A 20539-nucleotide genomic window follows, 5' to 3' on the forward strand; every position below is an offset into this window, starting at 1 on the left:
GGAGTGCCTGCCACCTTGCCTGCTCACTCTGTCCGACCTTGTCTTACCTCTTCATGCTCATCATTATCCAAAATTATCTTCTCTGTGTGTTTATCACCTCTCTATCTTCCTACTCAAATATTTAACTCCCACAGAGGAAGTGCCTTGTCTTCTTTACTGCTATGTTTCTGGGGCCTACATTAGCTCCTGGCAATTGGTAGGCACTTAGGTTGTGGGGGAGGCCCACATGGTCCTGCAGTGGTACCTGAAGCCTCAGTTTACCCCAGTAACACTATGCCCAAACAGCAGTCCTATTATTGGCTGCCAAGGTATCAGGGGTTGGGTTTGAGGTAGGTCATCCCTCCGCCTCTCTAGGTCCCCGACAACACACACACACACACACACACACACACACACACACAAAGTCAATGGCTCTCAGTCCCTCGGCCTATTATCCCTGTAGAGCTGGAGTTTTAAAAACCCTAATTTGATCTTACTCCCAGGAGAGCAGAGGCCTTTCCCTGGCGAGTTCACTGGGCAATCAAAGCAGGGACGAGGTGACACTGGAGGGAGGGAGCCCTGACATGTCTGCAGCAAGGCCAGGTCCTCCCTCCTCTTCTAGCAGGAGGACAGAGACTTGGGGTGCTTGGTGGCTGTGCAGGGAGGTAAGTGTGCACCCCCAGCAGAGGAGGGGCAGCAGGAAGGGAGGGACCCTTCCATGGGAAGGGCGCCTCATGACTGAGTGAGTGTCCCCATCTTCTGATGACTCTGCTTTGTCTCCAGGATGACGTCCCAGTTTTTCACAAGTTAGTCAGACACCCTCCTACCCCCTACTCCCCCACCCCCCAAACTCTGCTCAAATCCGTTGGACCGCGTCCTCGCACAGCACTGAGCCTTGGACGTCTGCCCCCGACTGGTGACCCCCTGAATTCAGGCCAGGCTGGACTTCCCTCTGTGAAGCCACTTCAGACCCCGGTGATGGTCCTGGGTACCCTCCTCTGGGTGCAGCCCTCTCTGGGAGTGCTTCCTCCAGGATGGGGGTGGGGCGGAGGTCAGAGCACCCTTTGTCTAAAAGGAGTTTTCTTTCCTGATGGACCCCTACCCAAAGCCCAGGACAGACCCCCCCCCCAATAAATACTTGTGAACAGATGATTTCCCTGCTAACCCACAAGCTATGACTCAACCAAACACTCCAGTATCTCAGCGCAGTTTCCATGGGCCCCTATTACCAGGTACCAAATGCCTGGCCCACTCCGGGCCAGGGACAAGCTGCCAAAGAGCTGCAGGGCCGCCTTGACACAACCGCCCCATCCCCAACCTGGTTCCTGCTTAGGAGGCAAATCTTCCTGGGTGCCTCCAGGACACCCCGCCCAGAGCTGCCATCTCCCCAGAGTTGGGTGCCAACCTGGGTCCTTTTCCCAGAGGCTTGCAGACCTGGGTCAGGCCCTAGAAACCCACCGGCTCCCCCAGTGTCCTCCTGACCTTCGAGGAACCTGCCCCGCCCAAGGTCCCCTACAGTGAGGCTCTCCAGCCCTGGGCCACAGAGACCAGTGGCATGTCTGTGTCTTTAAAAAAAAACGAACAACACTTTAATAAATAAAAGTAACTGGCATAGAAAAGCTCCCTCGTTTAATATCCAGGGGCCTTGGCTCATCAGTCTTCCCCATAACCTGCTTTGTGCTCTGTTAGCTTTGCCTCCTGATAGAAAGGAATTTGATTTTCTAAGAACATCTGTCATATGCAGGGTGTCCCCAAACATTAGCAGTAATGAGTTGGAAGTGGCAGAGCTGGCGCCAACACCAGATGTCAGGCCCTGGGTGGGTGGCTCTGAGGAGGTGGGGCCAGAGGGCCCGCCAGAGGCTGGCTCCAGGGCCCACAACTCGTGATCCCTGGGAGTCATTCATCCGGAAGACATTGTGGTGTGCCCCCCATGTGCCGTGTCTGGCGTGGGCACTGGGAAGACCCTGCCCACCGGGATTGTCATGGCAAGTTACCAGAGAAAGACAGAAGGGGCATAGAGGACAACCCCACCGCCTACCTGGACAGGGGGCAGGGGGAGGAGGGTCCCCTGGGAAGTAAGGGATTTGGATTCGCACAGACATGCTGCCAGAGCTCAGCCTCCTTCATTTACAAACGAGGCAAACAAGCCTCTCCTCACTAGAGGCCTGAGAACAAAAGGAGAGTGTAAAGCACCCCAACACCAAATCCAGCACATGGTGGGTGCTCCCTGAAGTCCTCGTGTTATAGGACAGCCCCGATATTGAACGGGTTCCTGGCTGTGGGTCTCACCCGCGCGCTTACAAGGGACTTATGAATACTCCACTACAGGCACACACAAAAGGTTCATAAAAGGTTTATTTACAAGAGAAAAGGAAATAAGGAAAATGTACAACTCAGGGAGAAAATAGGGAAATAAAGTCTTTAATGCGTCCTACCCGATCCGCCGACCTGGAAACCCAAAGGCGCTCTCAGAGCTGGCCCGACTGCGAGCTGGCGAAGAGCCAAAATGGGGGACCCCTCCAAAGCCCACGTGTCTGGCTTTATACCCACCTGACTGCTGAACCCCACCCTCAGGTCCCAGCCACCTTCCCTTGGGTGGTGATGGGATTTGGAGTTCCCAGTGTCTTTGGCTTTGGCCTGGGGTGGGGGTGGAGTCCACAAAGCCTGTATGGAATTAGCTTTAGGACATCCTTTGCCCCTAACACTCACACATCCTGCACCAATGGCACACAGGCCCGGGGCGGCACCGCTGCTCCCCTGGGCTCACAGAGGTTCCAGCAGCGGCTGCCTTCTCCTGGGGAAGGGCAGACAGAGCTGCCCAAGGCTCCCCGGCTTTGGTGGAAAGGGAACCGCGGGAGGACCCCAGGCCCTGGGCACTTGGCAGACAGGAAAGCATCCTCCTGCCGCCGCTGCTGCTGTTCCCAAGGCCCTCCTCCAAGCACCCCCAGTGTTGCTCCCCAGAAAAGCCCAGCTCCGCCCTTGTCAGGTCCAGCTGAGGACTTGCCACCACCACTTGCCACCACCACCACTTGCCATCCCCAGGGAGGCCGCACTCCCTGTAGGTGAGGGAGCTTTGGCCCGCGCAGGCTGCAGGCTCGGGATGCCCAGGTGGGGGTGGCCCTGAAGGGCCGGAGCAGCCCCACCCGAGTCCGCCGCCAGCTGGGCCGCGCGCGCCCGGAGCGCAGGGGCTGGACTGTCTTGGTCGCGTTTCTTCTGGAACGCTGGAGAGTCGTAGACAGCAGGCGGGGGAAGGGTGGGGCGCCCTCCTTTGGCCTCCCTCACATCTGCCAAGAGACACAGACGCCAGACCCGGGGCGCACCGGCCACCCCCGAGCCCGCGCCCCAGGGCTCACGTGCGCCCTCCCCCCACCCGAGGCCCAGCCTCGTCTTTCTCGGGTCCCAGCAAGGGTCCCCGCTCCCCGGCCAGGCGGGACGGAGGCCTGGCTCAGCCTGCGGCGAGGACACGGAGGAGGGAAGGGCCCGGGGGCCCCGTGGTGGGGCGGCCGCGCACCCCGCTACTGCCCCGTTCAGCACCTAAGAAGCCCCGGCGGCTGCGGACCCACCCGGCGCCCGCGGGGGAGGGGGAGGAGGGGGGCCCGCGGCCCCGCCAGACGTGCGCCCCCTCCCGCGCCCCAGCCCAGAGGCCGCCCCGGCCCGGCCCGCGCCGACCTCCGGGCCCGCCCCGCCCCGCCCGCCCGCCCGCGTCCCGGGCCGCCCGGAGCCGCCGCCAGCCGCCGCCATGGGCCGGGCCCCGCCGGGCGAGCGCCGGCCGCCCAGCCCCGGCCCCGCCGCGCCGCCCGCGCCCTCGCCGCGCCGCGCCCGCGCCCTGGCCCTGCTCGGGGCCCTGCTGGCCGCGGCCGCGGCCGCCGCCGCCCGCGCCTACGCCCGCCACGCCGAGGCCCAGGCGGCCGCGCTGCAGGTCGGCCCGCGCCCCCCGCCCAGCCGGCGCCCGCGGGGGTCCCGGGGCGGGGGGGGCGGGCCGGGCGTCCGACCCGAGGGTCCTGCGGCGCGGGGGGGCGCGGGGGCGCGGGGGCGCGGGGGCGCGGGGGGGGCGGCGCCGGGCGGAGGCCGGGCCGGAGGGGCCCGTGGCCGGAGACCGTGTGGAGGCCGGGCCCGGCCGGCTCCGGCCGGCTCGGGGAGACCGGGGCACGGGGCGGGGACCGCACGCCCAGAGGGTGGCCTGGCGGCGGCCGCAAGGGCGCAGCATCGCCGAGACGGGGCAGGGCTGGCAGGGCCTGGGGCCCCGGGACGTGGGGAGCCGGTAGAAGAGAGGGCGCAGCGGGGTGGGCCAGATGGGGGACTGGCACGGGGGAGGGGCCGGAGGGGACAGTGCGGGCGGCACAGAGGGCAGCAGGGGCCTGGCAGGGCGGAGGGGGCCGGGACTCTGCGGAGGACACGAGGGGTGACATCTGGACAGACGGACGCGGTGCTGAGAGACCTCGGGAGATGTGGCCCGCGCGGCCCCTCCACCTGCTTGGGGTCCCCGACAGCCCAGCCCCTCCCTCCCCCGCAGGAGTCAGCCCTGAAGGCCCTGGGGACTGAAGGCCTCTTTCTCTTCTCCTCCTTGGATGCCGACCGGGACATGCACATCAGCCCGGAGGAGTTCAAGCCCATCGCTGAGAAGCTGACAGGTACCGGCGAGGGGTTGGGGAGAAGGGCCCCCGAGGCACCGCAGCAGCCTCCTGGCCTCCAGGTCCGCACTTGGGAGAGCCCCCCAGAGTGGAGGGTCCAGGCGCTGGCACTTTCTAGCTGGCGCTACCCGAGTGAGTGTGTGTGCGCACGCGTGCCCGCCTGTTTTCCGAGCGTGGTGCTGGTTCACGTGCCCTGACCTCTTAGAGCCAGACTTCACTTTGGGCACCTCGTGTGAGCCTCTTTAATCTCCACAGTGCTTTGTGAGAGGGACACGGTCACGCTCCTCGTGTTTATAGCTGGGGAGACTGCGGCCCGGGAAGCCTCACCAGCGTGTCCAGGCGCCAAGGTGCTGCCAGGATGCAGACACTATGCGCAGAGTGACCCGCGTGCAGTAGACAGTCGACGCACAGGAGCTGTTACTATTACACTAAACACTCAGCTTAGGTGCTGTCAGACTCCTGCATTCTTGCACAGTGGTTTGTTGTGTTGTTTTTTTTTTTTTAAGATTTATTTATTCATGTATATAAGAACCAGGGTACAGGCCAGATGTACAGGAGGTGAGAGGATTCACCAGAGACAGAGTGGGGAGCAGAACAGGCAGATTAACCAAAATACACTGCTGAGGGGAGCAGCGGGTGAGACAGGAGAGGTCTGTGGCGCCGGCCAGCTCTCTGGCCAGCCGGGGATCGAACCTGAGCTGCAGAGGCTGCGGACAGGTTCACAGAGCTGCGCTCAACCCACTGCGCCACCAGGGGAGGCCCTGTTTTTTTTTTCTTTCTTTCTTTTTTTTTGGGTAAAGATGAGGAGCTAAAACATTCTAATGGATGACGTGCTTCTCTCACCACCCCCACCCCCCACTGCCACCCAGTACACATTTCCCCTCCACTTCTTGTGACAGTTCTTGAACTTATGCTCTTGGGCACCTGCTAGTTACCCAGATTACCCACCTAAGTAGGTCAATAGACACAAAAGGTGAGGAGGCACCACCCCTGCTCCCCGGGAGTGTGGCCAGGCACCGTGATGGGCTCCCGTGTCTCCAGAGGTGATGTGAGGGTCGCCACTCGCTGGCCTGGTGACCTGTGGTCACTGCCGGGAGAGGAGGGTTAGCTGAGAAGTGCTAATTTGCTGGAGCTTGTGCACCAGGGTCTCCCAGCGCAAGTTGGTTTTGTCGCACAGATGGGCCAGTAAACAGGTCACCTGGTGGCTTTGCTCTGGCCTCTTACTCAGCACAGGCTTCTCAGAGTCAGCGCCCTGAGCTTTCCATGGCCGAAGAGCGAGATTTCCCTCATACTGACATGTCGGCTAAGCTTAGGGACGCCACAATTTTTTTTTTTTCCACATAAATCTTTTTCTCCATCAGGGGAAAATAATCCCTCCCTCCATCAGCTCCGACGCCACCGTGAGTGCAAAATTTTAGAACAAAACACTAAACAAAACCAACAAACACCAAGTCGAAGCAGACAGTCTCTAGTTGGTACAATTATGAGTGTTTAATTTATTTTTTTATTTTTTTTTTAGAGATTTATTTATTTTTATACAAGAGCTGGGGTACAGGCCAGAGATGCGGGGGGTGAGAAGAGTCACCGGAGACAGAGTGGGGAACAGAATAGGCAGACGGAACAAAGTACACTGCTGAGGGGAGCAGCGGGTGAGACAGGAGAGGTCTGTCCTGCCATGTGGGTTTCTCCCTGGCCAGCTGGGAATCGAACTCATGCTGCAGTGGCTGCAGATTACTTCATCGGTTGTGTCTTAACCCCTGCGCCACCAGGGAGGCCCATGAGTGTTTAATTTAAAGGTTCTTAGGAATTGTCTCTAATGAGCAAACATTACTTTTAAGTCAGGAAATAAAACATTTTATGAAAAAACTAACAAGACATAAAGTAATATATACTGTAATTATATGCACTATTTAAGTATATAGTATGCACGATAGAATGGTGGGCGCTATTATTAGTAATTATCTGAGATAACAGTAAAATAACCGGATAAGCAAGCGGACTAATAAGCCGCACACCCCCGGCCTCTGAGCTTCCTGGCTCAAGCGCTGACTTACAAATGCAGAAATGACAGAGACTCTTTAGAACCTGCCGCAGTCCCTGGGGAGTGCGAATTGAAAGGGCCACTTCCTGATCTGCCCCTTGGGGCTCTGAGCTGGGAACGTGGGTTCCTGAGCCAGGATTTTAAAAGGCCTCCTGGACACCTCTTATGACCCCTGTGAAGACCTGCTTCCTGCGCACCTATTTGGTCTGTCCACCTGTCCATCCGTCCACAAACACATCCGTCTGTAACTAAATGCCAGAGTGGGGAAAGCAGACGTGACAGACCTGCCCCTCTATTCCATGACCCGCGTCTGGGGCACAGTCTCCCATTAGTCACCCCTTTGCAAATTGGCTTCATTATGGCCTCAGCAGATACCTGAGCGGGAAGAGATGGAGAGAGTGCGTTCAGCCACTGCTGGGCCAGCGCCTCCTCAGACGGATGGGGAAACAGCGTCACCCAGAAAATCAGGGAGAAGCAGGCCCCCTCCCTCCTGACCCAGCGAGGTCTTGCTTTTGTCCACGGCTCTGAATCCTGTGACGGAACGTTTCTTGGACCCACGTTTGTTTTTCACAAGACGAACCCCCCCCCCCCCCCGCCCGCCCAACTCCCGTGACGGGACATGCGTGGTGGCACGGTCTCCATTTCTCACATAGGAAACCGAGAGGCCGAGCCATTTTTCCCCAGTTGTCCAGGAAATGGCGCCGACCTCCATCCGGAGCTGGGCAGACAGCGCCTCACCCCACTCTCTCCTCTCCATGCCCGGAAGGCAGTCCTGTCTCTGGTGCTGGCAGAGACGGCCGCTTGCCCAGAGGGCGCCTGGGCTCAGGAGAACAGAGGGAAGGAGGTGGTGAGAAGGGCCTGCCTGCAGCCAGCCTGGCCTGGAAGAGAGCCCAGGTTGGAGTCCGAAGGACTAGGTTTGAGCCCCAGCTCTGTGGCTCCACCTCTGGTAACAGGGAGGCAGCTGAAGTGTATTATGGGGTACTCCGTACCAGGCCTGGTGTTAGCCAGGATGATCTCATTGAACCCTCAGAACAAGCTGCCAGGCACAGCTGGTGAGGATGGGGCTGGGATGTGAACCCAGGTCATCTGAGTCTTTGAGGAAACTAAGATCTTAGATTCAAATAAGCCTGGGTTCGAAGCCAGACTCCCCTGCTGCCTAGCTGTGTGTCCTGGGGAAGTGACTTCACCTCTCTGAGCCTCCACTCTCTCCCTCATAGAAGGGCGTTGGTGATAATGGTGTTATGTGCTTCACAGGACTGCTGGGAAGCTACCGTGAGGCACGTGTTGGCGGCCACTCTGGTGCTTAACTTATATCCCTCCAGGCTGGCTCCTGGTCACAGGCCAGCGGCCAGCGCGAAGTCCTGAGCTCAGTGAGGCCCTGCAGCCTGTGGGCAGCCCCGCTCAGCTTTTGGTCTCACAGGGTCCACGCCTGTGGGCAGCTACGAGGAGGAGGAGGAGCTGCCCCCTGACCCCAGCGAGGAGACACTCACCGTAGAAGCCCGATTCCAGCCTCTGCTCCTGGAGTCCATGACCAAGAGCAAAAATGGGTTCCTTGGGGTGAGTTGGGGTAGAGAAGGCAGGGCCCCACCTGCAGGGCCACAGACACGAGGAGCAGCTGTGCTATTTATCTTCCTCGGCCACCCCTGTGCACCCAAAATGCTGGAACTGAGGGCCCAGAGGGGGTGCAACAGTGTCCTGATGCCCCTGCACAGTCTGGTGGGGGAGGCAGGAAGATATGTGTGAGCCTCTAACCCAGATAGGGGACCTGGGAGGGCTTCCTGGAGGAAGTGACATCTCACAGTGACTGAGGAAGGAGGGGCTGTGGGCCAGGTGGTGGCAGGGGAGGGAGGATCTGGCTGGAAGTGCACAGGGACGTGTTGATGCCACTGCCTGATTACCACCCTCTGTCCTCTGTGCTTTGTGCCAGTCAGTCTTTCCCACTCAGGCTTCAAGTTTCTTGAGAGCAAGGCTGGTGACTCACGCATCTGTGCATCGTGGGCCCCTGGGCAACCCTGGCACTTGCTAGGTGCTCTGTTGAACTCTGTGAACCAGACTTGAGGTGCACCCTCGCAGGGGCATTGGGTGGAGAGGGCCCCCATCTGAGGCCCAGTGGAAAGGTCTTGAGCCCATGGCTGGACCTAGGCCCCTAGCCCGGCCACCTTCCCACCCTCTCCTCCTGGCTTTCTCCACTCCATCCGCGCCTGGTCTCTCCCTGCTGTAACTTTCTCGTCTGCTGTTCCCGCACCCAGAAACAACTCTTCCACCTTGCCCGGCCCATCTCCACTCAGCCTGACGTCTCAGCTGATGCGCGGTGCGCAGAGAGGGAGGGGTGAAGAGCCGGCCAGTCCCCTGGCCAGTCCCGGGAGGACTAGTGGCATGTGTGGCTGGCACAGGGTACCCAGGCAGGGGCTTCCTGTCAGCAGGGCTGGAAGAGAAGACTCCAGAGCCTGAGGGACCTTGGTGTCCTGCAGCAGCAAAACAACAGGACAGATTTGGAACTGGGGGCGCTCCCTTTTCCACTCTGCTTTCCAGCCCGACACAGTGTGGAGAGCTGGGAGGGAAGACCCATTCGGGGGGATGGGCGGCAGGAGTATCCCGAGGATGCCTGAAAAGGAAGAAGGGCGGTGTGGCCGCTGCGGGGAGGGTAGGGAGAGCAGGGGTGACTCAGGCTTCAGGCTGGTGATGGGCGTGTGGTGGGCGATCGCCCCATGGGGACTGGAGGAAGGCAGCTGGGCTGGCGAGGAGGAAGTGAGGTTAGTTTGGATGAAGTTGAGAGAACATTCAGGGCAGAGCTCAGGGAGGGACTGGGAGCTGTGGCTCCAGGTCAGCCCCCTCGAGGCCATCAGCCAAGGTTCCAGAGAAGGGCCTGCAGGGCAGGCAATGACCAGAGGTTCTTAGGACCCTCTCCTGGCCCTCACACGTCCCTTCCTCCCTGCCCGCCCTCTCCCCAAGGGGTGCCGGTATGGCGCTGCCCCTCAGGCCGGGTCTGGGAAGGGGAGATAAGCTTTGGCTCTGGCAGAATAGTGCCAGGCCTGGCCAGCACCCGGCAGGGGACTCCCCCGCCTTCTGCCTCCTTGACTTGTACACTGGCTCTGGGCTAGAGGCCCCCACCCAGGCATAAGACAAGGGACCCCAAATTCGTGGTCTGTGTGCCCAGAGCTTCCCCTTTCCCCTGCTCCAGGTCTCCCACCTGGCCCTCTCCGGCCTCCACAACTGGACAACCGCAGCCTCGCCAAGCGCAGTGTTTGCTGCCCGCCACTTCCGACCCTTCCTTCCTCCCCGGGGCCAGGTGGAGCTGGGCCGGCCCTGGTGGATCATCCCCAGCGAGCTCAGCATCTTCACCGGCTACCTGTCCAACAACCGCTTCTACCCGCCGCCACCCAAGGGCAAGGAGGTGAGCAGCCGGGCCCCCCAGCTGGCACCTGGACCAAGCGCCAGGCCTGCTCCCCTGCTCCTGTCTCCCTCGGCAGCCCCCCTGCCTGGGCCCTGGGCGTGCAGGCACAGTGATCCTCACCCAGGGGATTCGGCAGCCCGGAATCCCACTTCCTTCCCCAGGTCATCATCCACCGACTCCTGAGTATGTTCCACCCTCGGCCCTTCGTGAAGACGCGCTTTGCCCCTCAGGGGGCCGTTGCCTGCCTGACTGCCATCAGCGACTTCTACTACACCGTGATGTTCCGGTGAGCCTCACAGCCTGGCCCGGGACTCGGCAGCACAGAGGGCACAGCCCCCAGGGGGCAGGGCCTGGATCCCCACTTACCCCCTGGGTCTGGGGCAAGCAGCTTTGGCCCTCCAGGCCTCAGTTTCCTCATCAATGGGTCCGGTGGCGGTGACCTCCTAGGAGGAAGAGGAAAGGCGTGGGATGTGCTCAGCAGGGGGCTGGTGGCTGTGACTGTGTCATCTGCCCAGAGGGGGTGTGTCAGAGCAGTGACACCAGTCACACACCCCCTCGGCTGTCGGCCGGGCTTCCAGAGGAGGGCCTGAGGGTGGGCAGCGCCTGGAGCGCCTCAGGCCTTCTCCCTGCCCACATGTAATCGCTTCCGTCCTTTCAGCCTCCTTCCCCACACAAGTCTAGCCAAGGGTTCCCAGGCTTTGGGGGCTCTGGGTCAGAGGGGACCTGCTCCCAGACAGACCCTTTCCCCCCCAGGATCCATGCAGAGTTCCAGCTCAGCGAGCCCCCCAACTTCCCCTTCTGGTTCTCACCTGGCCAGTTCACGGGTCACATCATCCTCTCCAAAGACGCCACCCATGTTCGTGAATTCCGGCTCTTCGTGCCCAATCACAGGTGGGAGCCTTGGTCCAGCCCAGCCTGAACCCTACTACAATTTGCCTCTTCTGCCCACGTCCAGGAGCTCTGAAACAAGGGCCCAGAGACCCCCTCAGTCTCTGCCCCTTCCTTTGCCAACTTAGGAGGGGCCAGAACTGACTAGGAGGAGGCAGCTTGAAGTAGGCTGTGGGGGGCCAGGGGAAGCTGTGGGGGTGAGGAGGGAGGCTGTGGGCGGTAGCGGGGAGGCTGTGGCGGGGAGTCATTCCATCACCTGACGGAATTGTCCCAGTGCAGTGTGGGCCTGGCCTGCCAACTCCGCACCCGGGGCCCAGGGCAATAGCCAGCAGATCCTGAAGCTGCAGCCTCCCTGCCCCAACGTTGTTGCCCTCCCACAGGCCCTGCTACAGCCTGCTCGGGCCCAGGGGACGGCTAGCAGGTGGGCAGGCCCTGGCTGGCCAGGGCCCAGGAAGATTTCCCCAAGGAAGGACTGGCTGAGCTGAGACCCGGGGGTGAGGAGTCCCAGCCAGGCAGCGTGGACAGCACATGGGAAGCCCTGCGGGCAGCTGTGGCCGGGCACTGCGAAGCCTGGGGTGGGGCGGGAGACGGTTCAGGCACAGCTCCGCGCGCTCGTCCAGGGTGCCCCAAGGGCTGGGCCTCGGGTCTTAGGAGAGTCCTCCCTGACAGCAAGTGGCCACTTGGTGGGCCCCGGTGCCTGAGGAACAGGACCTGGGCTGGGAGCCAGGAGGTCTATTTAGGTCTCAGCTGTGGTGCCAGGGGCTGTACAGCCCTGGCCCCCTTGGGGCCTCAGTTTCCTTATCTGCTGAGTGGGAGATTGCTCCTGGGCAGGGAGGAGGTATGGCAGGAGGAGAAGGTTGCCCAGAAGCAGGTGAAGCTTTCTCTGGGAGCTAGGGAGCACCCCGAGCCACTGGGAAAAGGAGGCAGGACTGCGCTGCTCCCCCTCCTCCCCGTAGCAAGCAAGCCTGTGCTGCGCATGCTCAGCTGGGCGCCTGTGCCTCCACCCTGGGGGGTAGGGGGTCCTGGACTAGATGGAACAGCAGATGACCAGGACCAGGCCACAGGGCTGCTGACCCCCTGTGAGGACCCCAGCTCGCCCTGCCCCTTCACCTGGTTGGGTGTCAGTCCTGGGGCACCCCCATGTGATGGATCTGCAGGGGGCACCTGACGGGCCCACACTGCCTTCTGGGAGGGAGCAGAGGCTTTTCATTCCTGCCCTCGCGCTCTCCCGGGCAGCCCGACCATCTCTGCCTTGGTGGTGGTGCTCAGTGAGCGAGACAGACTCGAACGCCCTTTTTAAGCTGTACAGGGCAGGGCCAGTAGAGGGGGTGGCTGCAGCGCCTCAGGAAGTAGCAGCCCGGGGAGACTGGGGTTCTGAGACCAGCCGCCCTGAGACCTGGGGTCCACCTTGCCAGTCCTCCTTGTCCACATCCAATGGGGCCAGTTGTGCCATTTCAAAGAAAGCCTGGTTTCCGGGCCTTGATGATGGTGGTGTCCTGACCCATCCCCAGGTCTCTGAACGTGGACATGGAGTGGCTGTACGGAGCCAGTGAGAGCAGCAACATGGAGGTGGACATTGGCTACGTGCCGCAGGTAAGTGAGCGCACAGGTGCTCCTAGCTGGGCAGAAAGGCGGGACTTAGCTGCAGGCCCGACCACTTACCTGCAGTCTCTCAGCCTGGCTGCAGGGCGAGTCCTGCTGGCATCCAGGGCCAAGGCCAATTCCTGTCAGGCTGAGGCCAGATGTCCCCAAAGCAGGATTCTGGGATGCTCCCTGCTCCTGTACACACCCGTCGTGGGCCCGCAGATGCCCGTGCAGCGGAAGGACTGGGTCTGGATGCTGGGTCTGTCCTGCACAGCCTTGATGATGCCCTGCCTCCTTCTCTGGGTCTCCACCCACCATACACACCCCACACACACACCGATGGGTGTCTCTGAGGCTCCCTCAGGACCCTGGGGGATCTTGCCCTTTCAGAGACTTCCCTCACCAGTGTCATCCTTCACTGACTTCTGGCCCAGATGGAGCTGGAGGCCACGGGCCCCTCAGTGCCCTCTGTGATCCGGGACGAGGACGGCAACACAATCGACAGCCGCCTGCCTTCGGGGGAGCCCCTCCAGTTTGTGTTTGAAGAGATCAAGTGGCAGCAGGAGCTGAGCTGGGAGGAGGCTGCCCGGCGCCTAGAGGTGGCCATGTACCCTTTCAAGAAGGTGAGGCTGGGCAGGGATGAGGGCCAAAGTCAGGCCCTGTGGTGCTGGGGCCGGCAGCTGTGGGAGCAGGTGGCATGGGGACGCTGGGCTCTGTGTGGGGCTTGCTGCCGAGGCTGCTTCCTACAGGACCCAGCCTGCAATACCTATACACATGTGCACGCACACACACACACACACACACTCTCTACATGCATGCACACACTACGTAGTTACACAGTGTGCTGCAGACATATGCTCCACGTGCACACAGGTACCATAAACGTGTGCACACTGCATGCATGCACATTACAGTCACATATATAGTATGCCCGTGTGCACCACCCTGCACATACATGCCTGCTGTGCAAACACATGCAGCTGCACCTGCACACACTACATGCATACATGCGCGCACTACACACCCACATACACTCTGCTGCGTGAACACACAGAGTACACTCAGCTCCAGAAAGTCACCCTGGTCATGTACAGTAGCTTCTTTCTGTCTCTGCTTGGCCCCAGGTCACATACCTGCCGTTTACCGAGGCCTTTGACCAAGCCAAGGCCAAGAACAAGCTGGTGCACTCGATTCTGCTGTGGGGGGCCCTGGACGACCAGTCCTGCTGAGGTGAGGGAGACCTTTTGGTCCCTGGGGAGAAGGGGAGAGACTTTACACCTTGTGGGATGCAGGAGGCTCCATGAGCAACAGGACTGTCCTGCCTGGGCAGACCTGGGCAGGGCCGGGTGAGGGCACAGGGATTTGTGCTGAGCCCAGAGGAAGCTGCTAGATATAGCAGGAGCCCCGCTCAGCCCCTTTCAGTGTAGAGACCTCCGCCAAGTGACCCCCAGGTCAGTTTTCTCAACAGTCATGGAGGGGTAACACCTTGAGGGAGGGGTACCACCTGGACTGTAAAAATGCATGTGAAAGCGCCTCATGCTCTGTAAAGTGTTGCATACAAGTAAGGGAAAAAATAGTGCTCGAGGGTGGGCTGACGTTCACTTATTCAGAAAATTCACTACAGACCGGCCAGGGTAGTACTCCGGGTGCCCAGCAGCAAGTCCAAAGATAAGCAAAACAGTGCCCCTGCCCTCACCTAGTCAATCAACAAACATCCTGCCATGCTGTGCGGCTATGTGCGGCATTTCTGTGATCCATTAGTCAGGGTGGTTCCTGTCCTCTGGGGGTGCATAATGTGTGCAGAAGTACAAGTGTGAGTGAGTAAGTGTAAGTGTGGAGCATTACACAAGGCACAGGCCAGAGTGGCATGAAGACTTTTGAGAAAGAGTGACATGGGCCTCCCCGGTGGAGCAGCGGATTGAGCATAGCGCTGTGAAGCTTTCTGCAGTCTCTGCAGTGCGGGTTCAATTCCCGGCTGGCCAGGGAGATTCCCACATGGCGTGGCAGACCTCTCCTGTCTCGCCCGCTGCTCCCCTCAGCAGTGTGTTTCAGTCCATCTGCCTGTTCTGCTCCCCACTCTGTGTCTGGTGAGTCCTCTCACCCTCCTGCGCCTCTGATCTGTATCCCAGTTCTTGTATTAAAAAAAAAAAAATCTTGAAAAAAAAAAAACAGTGACATTTAAGCTGAGACTTTAAAGGATGAGGAAGAGTTATAAGTGTTAAGAGGAAGAGAGTACCAGATAGAAGAACAATCTGTGCAAAGGCCCTGGGGCATGGTGGATTCAAGAAACTGTCACCATCTGCAAGTCCCTGAGCCAGGTAGACCCTGCAATCCAGTCTCAGCCCGGATGCCACCGTGTCCTTGGTGATAGTTACAGCTGCCGTTAGTTCCGCACCTACTCTGGCTGCTTTTGAATCTGGCGCTCAGTTGGGTGCACAGACCTCGTGTTTACTGATGGTTGAAACCTCAGGGAGACATGTGGGGGTGCCTCACTCTTCTGGTCTTGCCTCTCCCTGAACAGGTTCAGGGCGAACTCTCCGGGAGACAGTCCTGGAAAGTTCGCCCATCCTCGCCCTCCTCAACGAGAGCTTCATTAGCACTTGGTCCCTGGTAAAGGAGCTGGAAGACCTGCAGGTGAGTGGCAGGTAGGTGGGAGCAGCCCCCACAGCCCCCTGGGGTGGTGCTGGGGGCCAGAGCGTCAGGTTTGTTCTGTCCCCACAGAACAACCAGGAGAACCCAGCCCACCGGGAGCTGGCCAGCCTGCACCTGGAGAAGTACAGCTTCCCCGTGGAGATGATGATCTGCCTGCCCAATGGCACCGTGGTAGGCAGCCCTAGTGCTGGACAGGGCAGAAGAAGCAGGAGGCGCGGGCCGCAGCCCCCATCAGGCTGCGGGCCTGGCTCTGCCCTTTCTGGCTGCTCTCTTGGCCATGCCGAGCCTCCACTCTCCATCTGTCAAGCAGGACCCTGCCTCATGCAGGTGCCGGATGCTTCCCATGAGAAGGGGGCCTTCTCGTGGGAACCAGGCAGCAGGGGCACGGTCTGGCAGCAGAGTAGACAGGAACATGGCCTGGAAGGGGGAGGCTCCCCTCGGATATTGTGACCAGACCTGGGATGGTGGTGGTGGGGGGCAGCTTTGTGACGGAGAGGACCAGGCTGAGCCCCATGCTGAGCCAGGCTTCTGGACCCCACCTCTAAGGCCCTGGCCGGCAGCACGCATGCGCTCTCGGTGCACTCTCGCCGCTGCTTTGGGAGATGCTGCTCACGAACGCCCACTTTTCCAAACAAGGACACTCAGGCGCAGAAGGCTTACCACTAAGACGTGTGGCTAGCTCTGAAGCAGGCTGCCTGGGTCCCCAGCATCTCCTGCTCTTTTGATCGAAGCTGCCTCTCGCCCTTTAAGTCCCAAGGGGTGGTTGATTCCATGGGACTTGGGCTGTAGGAGGGTGGGCAGCTTCCCCAGGCTCTTGGGTGGGAGCCGCACAGGAGAAGGGGCTGGCCCAAAAGAGGGGTCTGGGGAGGGCCGGGGCCAAGGATGAAGATACCAGCCAGAGAGGAAAGCCTGGGGGAGAGCCAGCCAACTCGCATACCTCCACTGGGCACCCACCATGGGGGGACCAGGCCCAGCAGGGCCCCAGATTACCGAGCTGGGCAGATAGGACTGCTGGGGGCAGGGAGAGGCGCTGAGTCTGGCATGTGGTCTCCCATTCACTGATTTGCTTGTTGGTTTCCTGGGCACCGCCCTGAAGGAGCACCCTAGTTGGAGCAAAGGCCCATCGAGTGCATGGGTGTCTTGACAGAGGGTCAGGGTAGGGGTGAGAGTAAAGCGATGTTTACAGGCATTAGGCGTGGAGGAGCTGGTAGTCGGAGGGCCCTGTGTGAGCAGAGGCAGGTGGGGCCTGGCCTGGCCCTGGGCTCGGGTCTGGCGATGCGCCACCTGCCCTGCCTGGCCCACACCTGCTTCGGCCCATCTCCCAGGAGCGGTTGGGAGCAAAGGATGCCCTGAGCTGAGTGTGCCCCATGTTCCTCACCCAACCCTCCTCCCAGGTCCACCACATCAACGCCAACTACTTCTTGGATATCACCTCCATGAAGCCCGAGGACGTCGAGAACAACGTCTTCAGCTTCTCGTCCACCTTTGAAGACCCGTCCACGGCCACCTACCTGCAGTTTCTGAGGGAGGGTCTTCGGCGCGGCCTGCCCCTCCTCCAGCCCTAGAGTCCTCCAGTGAGGAGCCAGGCCGGTAGGGAGCCAGAAAGATGGGCCTTCGCCTCAGAGCCAGTGTCCTCACACATTCAGACTTCAGCCCCCGCTGCCCCAGGCTGTCTGTGGGGTCACACCTAGCTTTGCCCAGGTGCTGGGGGGTAGGCCAGGGCCTGCCTGGGCCAACGGGGTGGGTGGCCCTCTGGCACTGGCTGCTACCATCCACCTTTTACTTCCCACCTGGCTCCAGAAGCTGCCTAGGATCCCCCAAACAGGGCCTGGGTCATCTCCCTGGACCTCACCCACTCAGGCACATAGTCCAGGTCCTTCTGGGATGACCAGTAGAGAGAAAGGGCACTAGGAAGTCACAGGCACCCCTCTCTCCTTACTGGGCCAAAGAAAACATCAAGAATCTGTCCCTTGGTGCAGAAGTCAAGGGTCAGGGTTATGGGGGGAAGGGGGGCTGCCAGCAAAACACTCGTTTATCTGGAACCTTCCTGGCCACAGTTCTGGCTGCCCTGCTGCACTGGTGTCCCCCACCGGTCAGTCTCAGCTGAGGGCAGCCTCCTGGAGGCTCTGGGCAGAACCCTCCTTCAGGAGAGCGTGTACCACTACCCCTGGGGCTCCCCAGACCACTCAACCTGACCCACTGATAGGACCCCAGAATCTGTCTCATGACTGCTGTAGGCCAGCTATCTGGGGAGCTGTGTGGTATAGTAGGGATCTGTCCTTAGTGGAGTCCACTGAGTGACCCCTGAGGCCCAAGGCCAAGGCCCCCTACCACCTATCCCAGCTCGGATGCACAGTAGGACTGCTGGATCCAGGCCCCATGACACCTGCCCTGACCTCAGTACCACAGCAGTGTAGCCCCGCTCAGGGTCGGAGCCTCCCAGAGCCAGCACCATCCTGGCCGCCAGGGCAGCCCAGACCAGCTCGTCCACCTCTGGGTGGCCGCTGACTCTCATTGGCCACTCATGGACCTTGGCCCATGTCCCAGGCATGGACGGTGGTCAGTCTCTTTTTTTATATGTGCAGAAAATTGTTTTTATGTGAACTTTCTCACAGTTTGTAGGTATTTTTGATAATCCCAGTACCGAGGAGAAATAAGGGGCACTGGTTTCCCCCGGCAGCTGCCTCGTGATGGCTGGATCTGAAATCCTAGGTGGGTCCGGCTTGATGTCTTGCAGTTGCACCTGTGGGAAGAAACCGTCCTCTCTTCTTTCTCCTCTTCCAGGTTTTCTAAAAGTCCTCAGAGCAATAGTGTTCCCCATGTCTATCCTTGTCCTCCGCTCAGGCCCACAAGGGCCGTCAGGCTTTCATTAAAGTCTTGATGCCAGGCCTGCCCTCCTGCCCCACACTCACCGATGCCCCCCACACCTCCCAGAAGCTCACTCTTGAACTGGAAAAGGGGGGAAGGCAGACAGATCTTCACATTCCCCGGCCTCCCATGCTGGCCCCTGCCTGCCACCAGGGCCTGCTCACAGCCGACCTTGTTCTCACCTCTGTGTGAGGTAGAGCAACAGTGGCCAGTGACCACGAGACTGGCCATCAAGGCCCTTCGTAAAAAATGACACTTGTTTTTTCATTTAATCCTTACAACCAAGCTGTGAGGTGACTAGTAACGGTTCCCGTTTTGTAAGTGAAGAAGCTGAGCCTCAGGGAAGTGACGCTGAGGCTTAGCCTGTATCTTGACTTTGAAGTGCTTGATGTTGCACTGCAGCCCGACCCTTCCCCCCTGTCTGTAGCCACAGAGATGAAAAACCTTCAAACCAGAATGTCTCTCGTTGTCCTCCAGCCTTCAGATCAGGTGAGGTGGGAGCCAGCGAGCTAGGCTGCGCTTCCATGCCCCTTACGGGGGAGGGCGCCTAAGCCTACTGGGTGCTTCCAGACACGAGCGGGTGGAGGGCAGTGGCAACCAAATGGCCCTGCTGTGCTGGGCCGGGAAGGCTGGCTCCACTTGCATAATCTTGGCCCTATGGAAGGCGCTGACTGGAGGGGGGTTTCCTGTATCTTCATCCAAGGCCTCTGCCTGACCCCCCCACTGTGCCCCCAGCTGTCCTTGTCACCTCTTTGCCACTTTCCGCCCATCCCCAACATGTTCTATAATAAAACTGGAGGAATGAGGGTGGTTCTAAGTGCCTTGCCTTTGAGCGGGGTGTTGTTCAGTTGTGTCCTCCTTGGCTGGACTGCTGGGATGGGCCTGGTGGATGGTCAAGGAAGCTTGGCTGGAACGCCCCTGGGGACTATCTTACCCATCCCTATAGGGCTGCAGTGATTTACTTAAAGGCGTGACAGGCCAGTAGAAGTTACTATTCTTAGAAGGGGGAGGAGAAAATCTGGCACTCTGTATTGAGAAAGATTTTCTGAAGTTAAATCTGTTGTCTTAGAATCAGAGCCTGAGATAGGCATTAGGTCATTCTAAGGTGTGCACTTCAGGGAAGCCTGTGCAGGAGCTGAGGCAGAACTGAAACGGGAATACTGAGCAGGGATATAGTCTTAAAGCTTAGCCCTGCGCTGGACCCAGGGGAACGACCCGGGGGCCATAAACCACACCCCAGAGCTGAACTGGCCTCTGGCCTCCCCCTTGGTCCTTGCCTTGGGGGTCTGGGGCTGTGGAGTGCATCCCAAGTTGGGGCCTCCATGCTCCCTCCTGCAAGAGCAATTTTCAGGAGAAGGGGATAGCTGCGAGCAGCCAACAGTGGCCAGGGATGGATATACTGGCAGGCCAGAGGGACAGCCTGGGTGCAGGCACAGCATCTAGCAGCCACACAGAGGGAGCAAAGCTAGAGCTGCCTGCAAAGCCCACCCTTGCCAGGAACGTGCAACGATTAAAGCCACGCTTTGCCCTCCTGGAAAGGGCTAGACCTGGAAGTCAACCTTCACCATGTGGAAATATGGTGGGATCAGGCTGGAAAACTGAGGTCTCCTGCCAGGACCAGCTACATAATTTCCCCCAGCCAGTGCAAAATGAAAATGCAGAGCTCCTGGCTTAAAAAAAATGAATTTCATGAGGGCAAGAGCAGAATATTTAAAACAAGAGCACAGAGTTCTGAATGTGAGGGCCTGTGCATCCGCGTAGGTTGTCGCCCAGGAAGCCAGCCTGCCCCTAGCAGCTACAACTTGAAGGCTTGGAAACCAGCACCCTTCAGCCTGGGAGCCAGGCGCGGCATCCTGAGGGTAGAAGCAGGAATGTGACCCAGGCCTGATGCCATGGAGACCAGGGCCTTGAGGCAGAGCGTGGGGGCGTGTGGAATGATGTGGTCTCCCTCAGTGTCTTTGGGGTCTTGCCCAGTAATCCACCCATCTGACCAACTCAGATACCATGGGGGTGTGTGTGTGTGTGTGTTAACTGACGGCTAAAATGAGAGGAAGCCACAGAGTGCGGGAGGGAAACGGACCCACTCTTGCTGGGGAGACTGCTGAGGGGACCAAGGAGCCGCTAGGTGGGGCGGGCCCGGGGCGCGGGGTGAGGATTCTGAGGGCCGCAGTAGGGTGGGTACGGCGGGCGCCGCGCGTTGCCGGGGCCGAGCATCGACACAGCCAGCCCTCGGTTTCCAGATCGTCAGACCCGGCCCAAGACACAAGAGCAGCAAGCCGGGGAGAGCGGCTGCGGGCCAGCAGGACTACGGGGTCTCCAGGCGGAGGCCACGGCGCTCTCCGCTGACCCCGCCGGCGGGGCGTGGCCTCGAGGGTGGGCCTGTCCGCTCCCCCCCAGGCTCGCGGCCCCGCCCTCCCGCCGAGGCCACGCCCCCGGCCCGGAGCCGGCGGCGCTCCCAAGCGTGCGGGGGCGTGGCCCGGCGCGCAGCGGCAGGAACTGCTT

At 60.1% G+C, this 20539-nt stretch overlaps 1 protein-coding gene across 1 annotated transcript; it reads left to right on the plus strand.

Annotated features, from left to right (window-relative positions):
• The first annotated feature begins 3718 nt into the window (after positions 1 to 3718).
• SELENON (selenoprotein N) lies at positions 3719 to 20133 on the plus strand. The gene is made up of 12 exons (XM_037499055.2): positions 3719 to 3898; positions 4493 to 4610; positions 8072 to 8208; positions 9833 to 10045; positions 10207 to 10331; positions 10799 to 10936; positions 12445 to 12526; positions 12952 to 13140; positions 13642 to 13747; positions 15039 to 15151; positions 15239 to 15340; positions 16564 to 20133. Exons 1-12 carry the CDS (start codon positions 3719 to 3721, stop codon positions 16732 to 16734), a joined length of 1674 nt encoding a protein of 557 aa, XP_037354952.1. The 3' UTR covers positions 16735 to 20133.
• The last annotated feature ends 406 nt before the right edge of the window (positions 20134 to 20539 follow it).

Source organism: Talpa occidentalis, unplaced genomic scaffold, assembly GCF_014898055.3.
Source record: "Talpa occidentalis isolate TD23 unplaced genomic scaffold, MPIMG_talOcc4v2.1 talOcc4.9, whole genome shotgun sequence".
Taxonomy (NCBI): domain Eukaryota; kingdom Metazoa; phylum Chordata; class Mammalia; order Eulipotyphla; family Talpidae; genus Talpa; species Talpa occidentalis.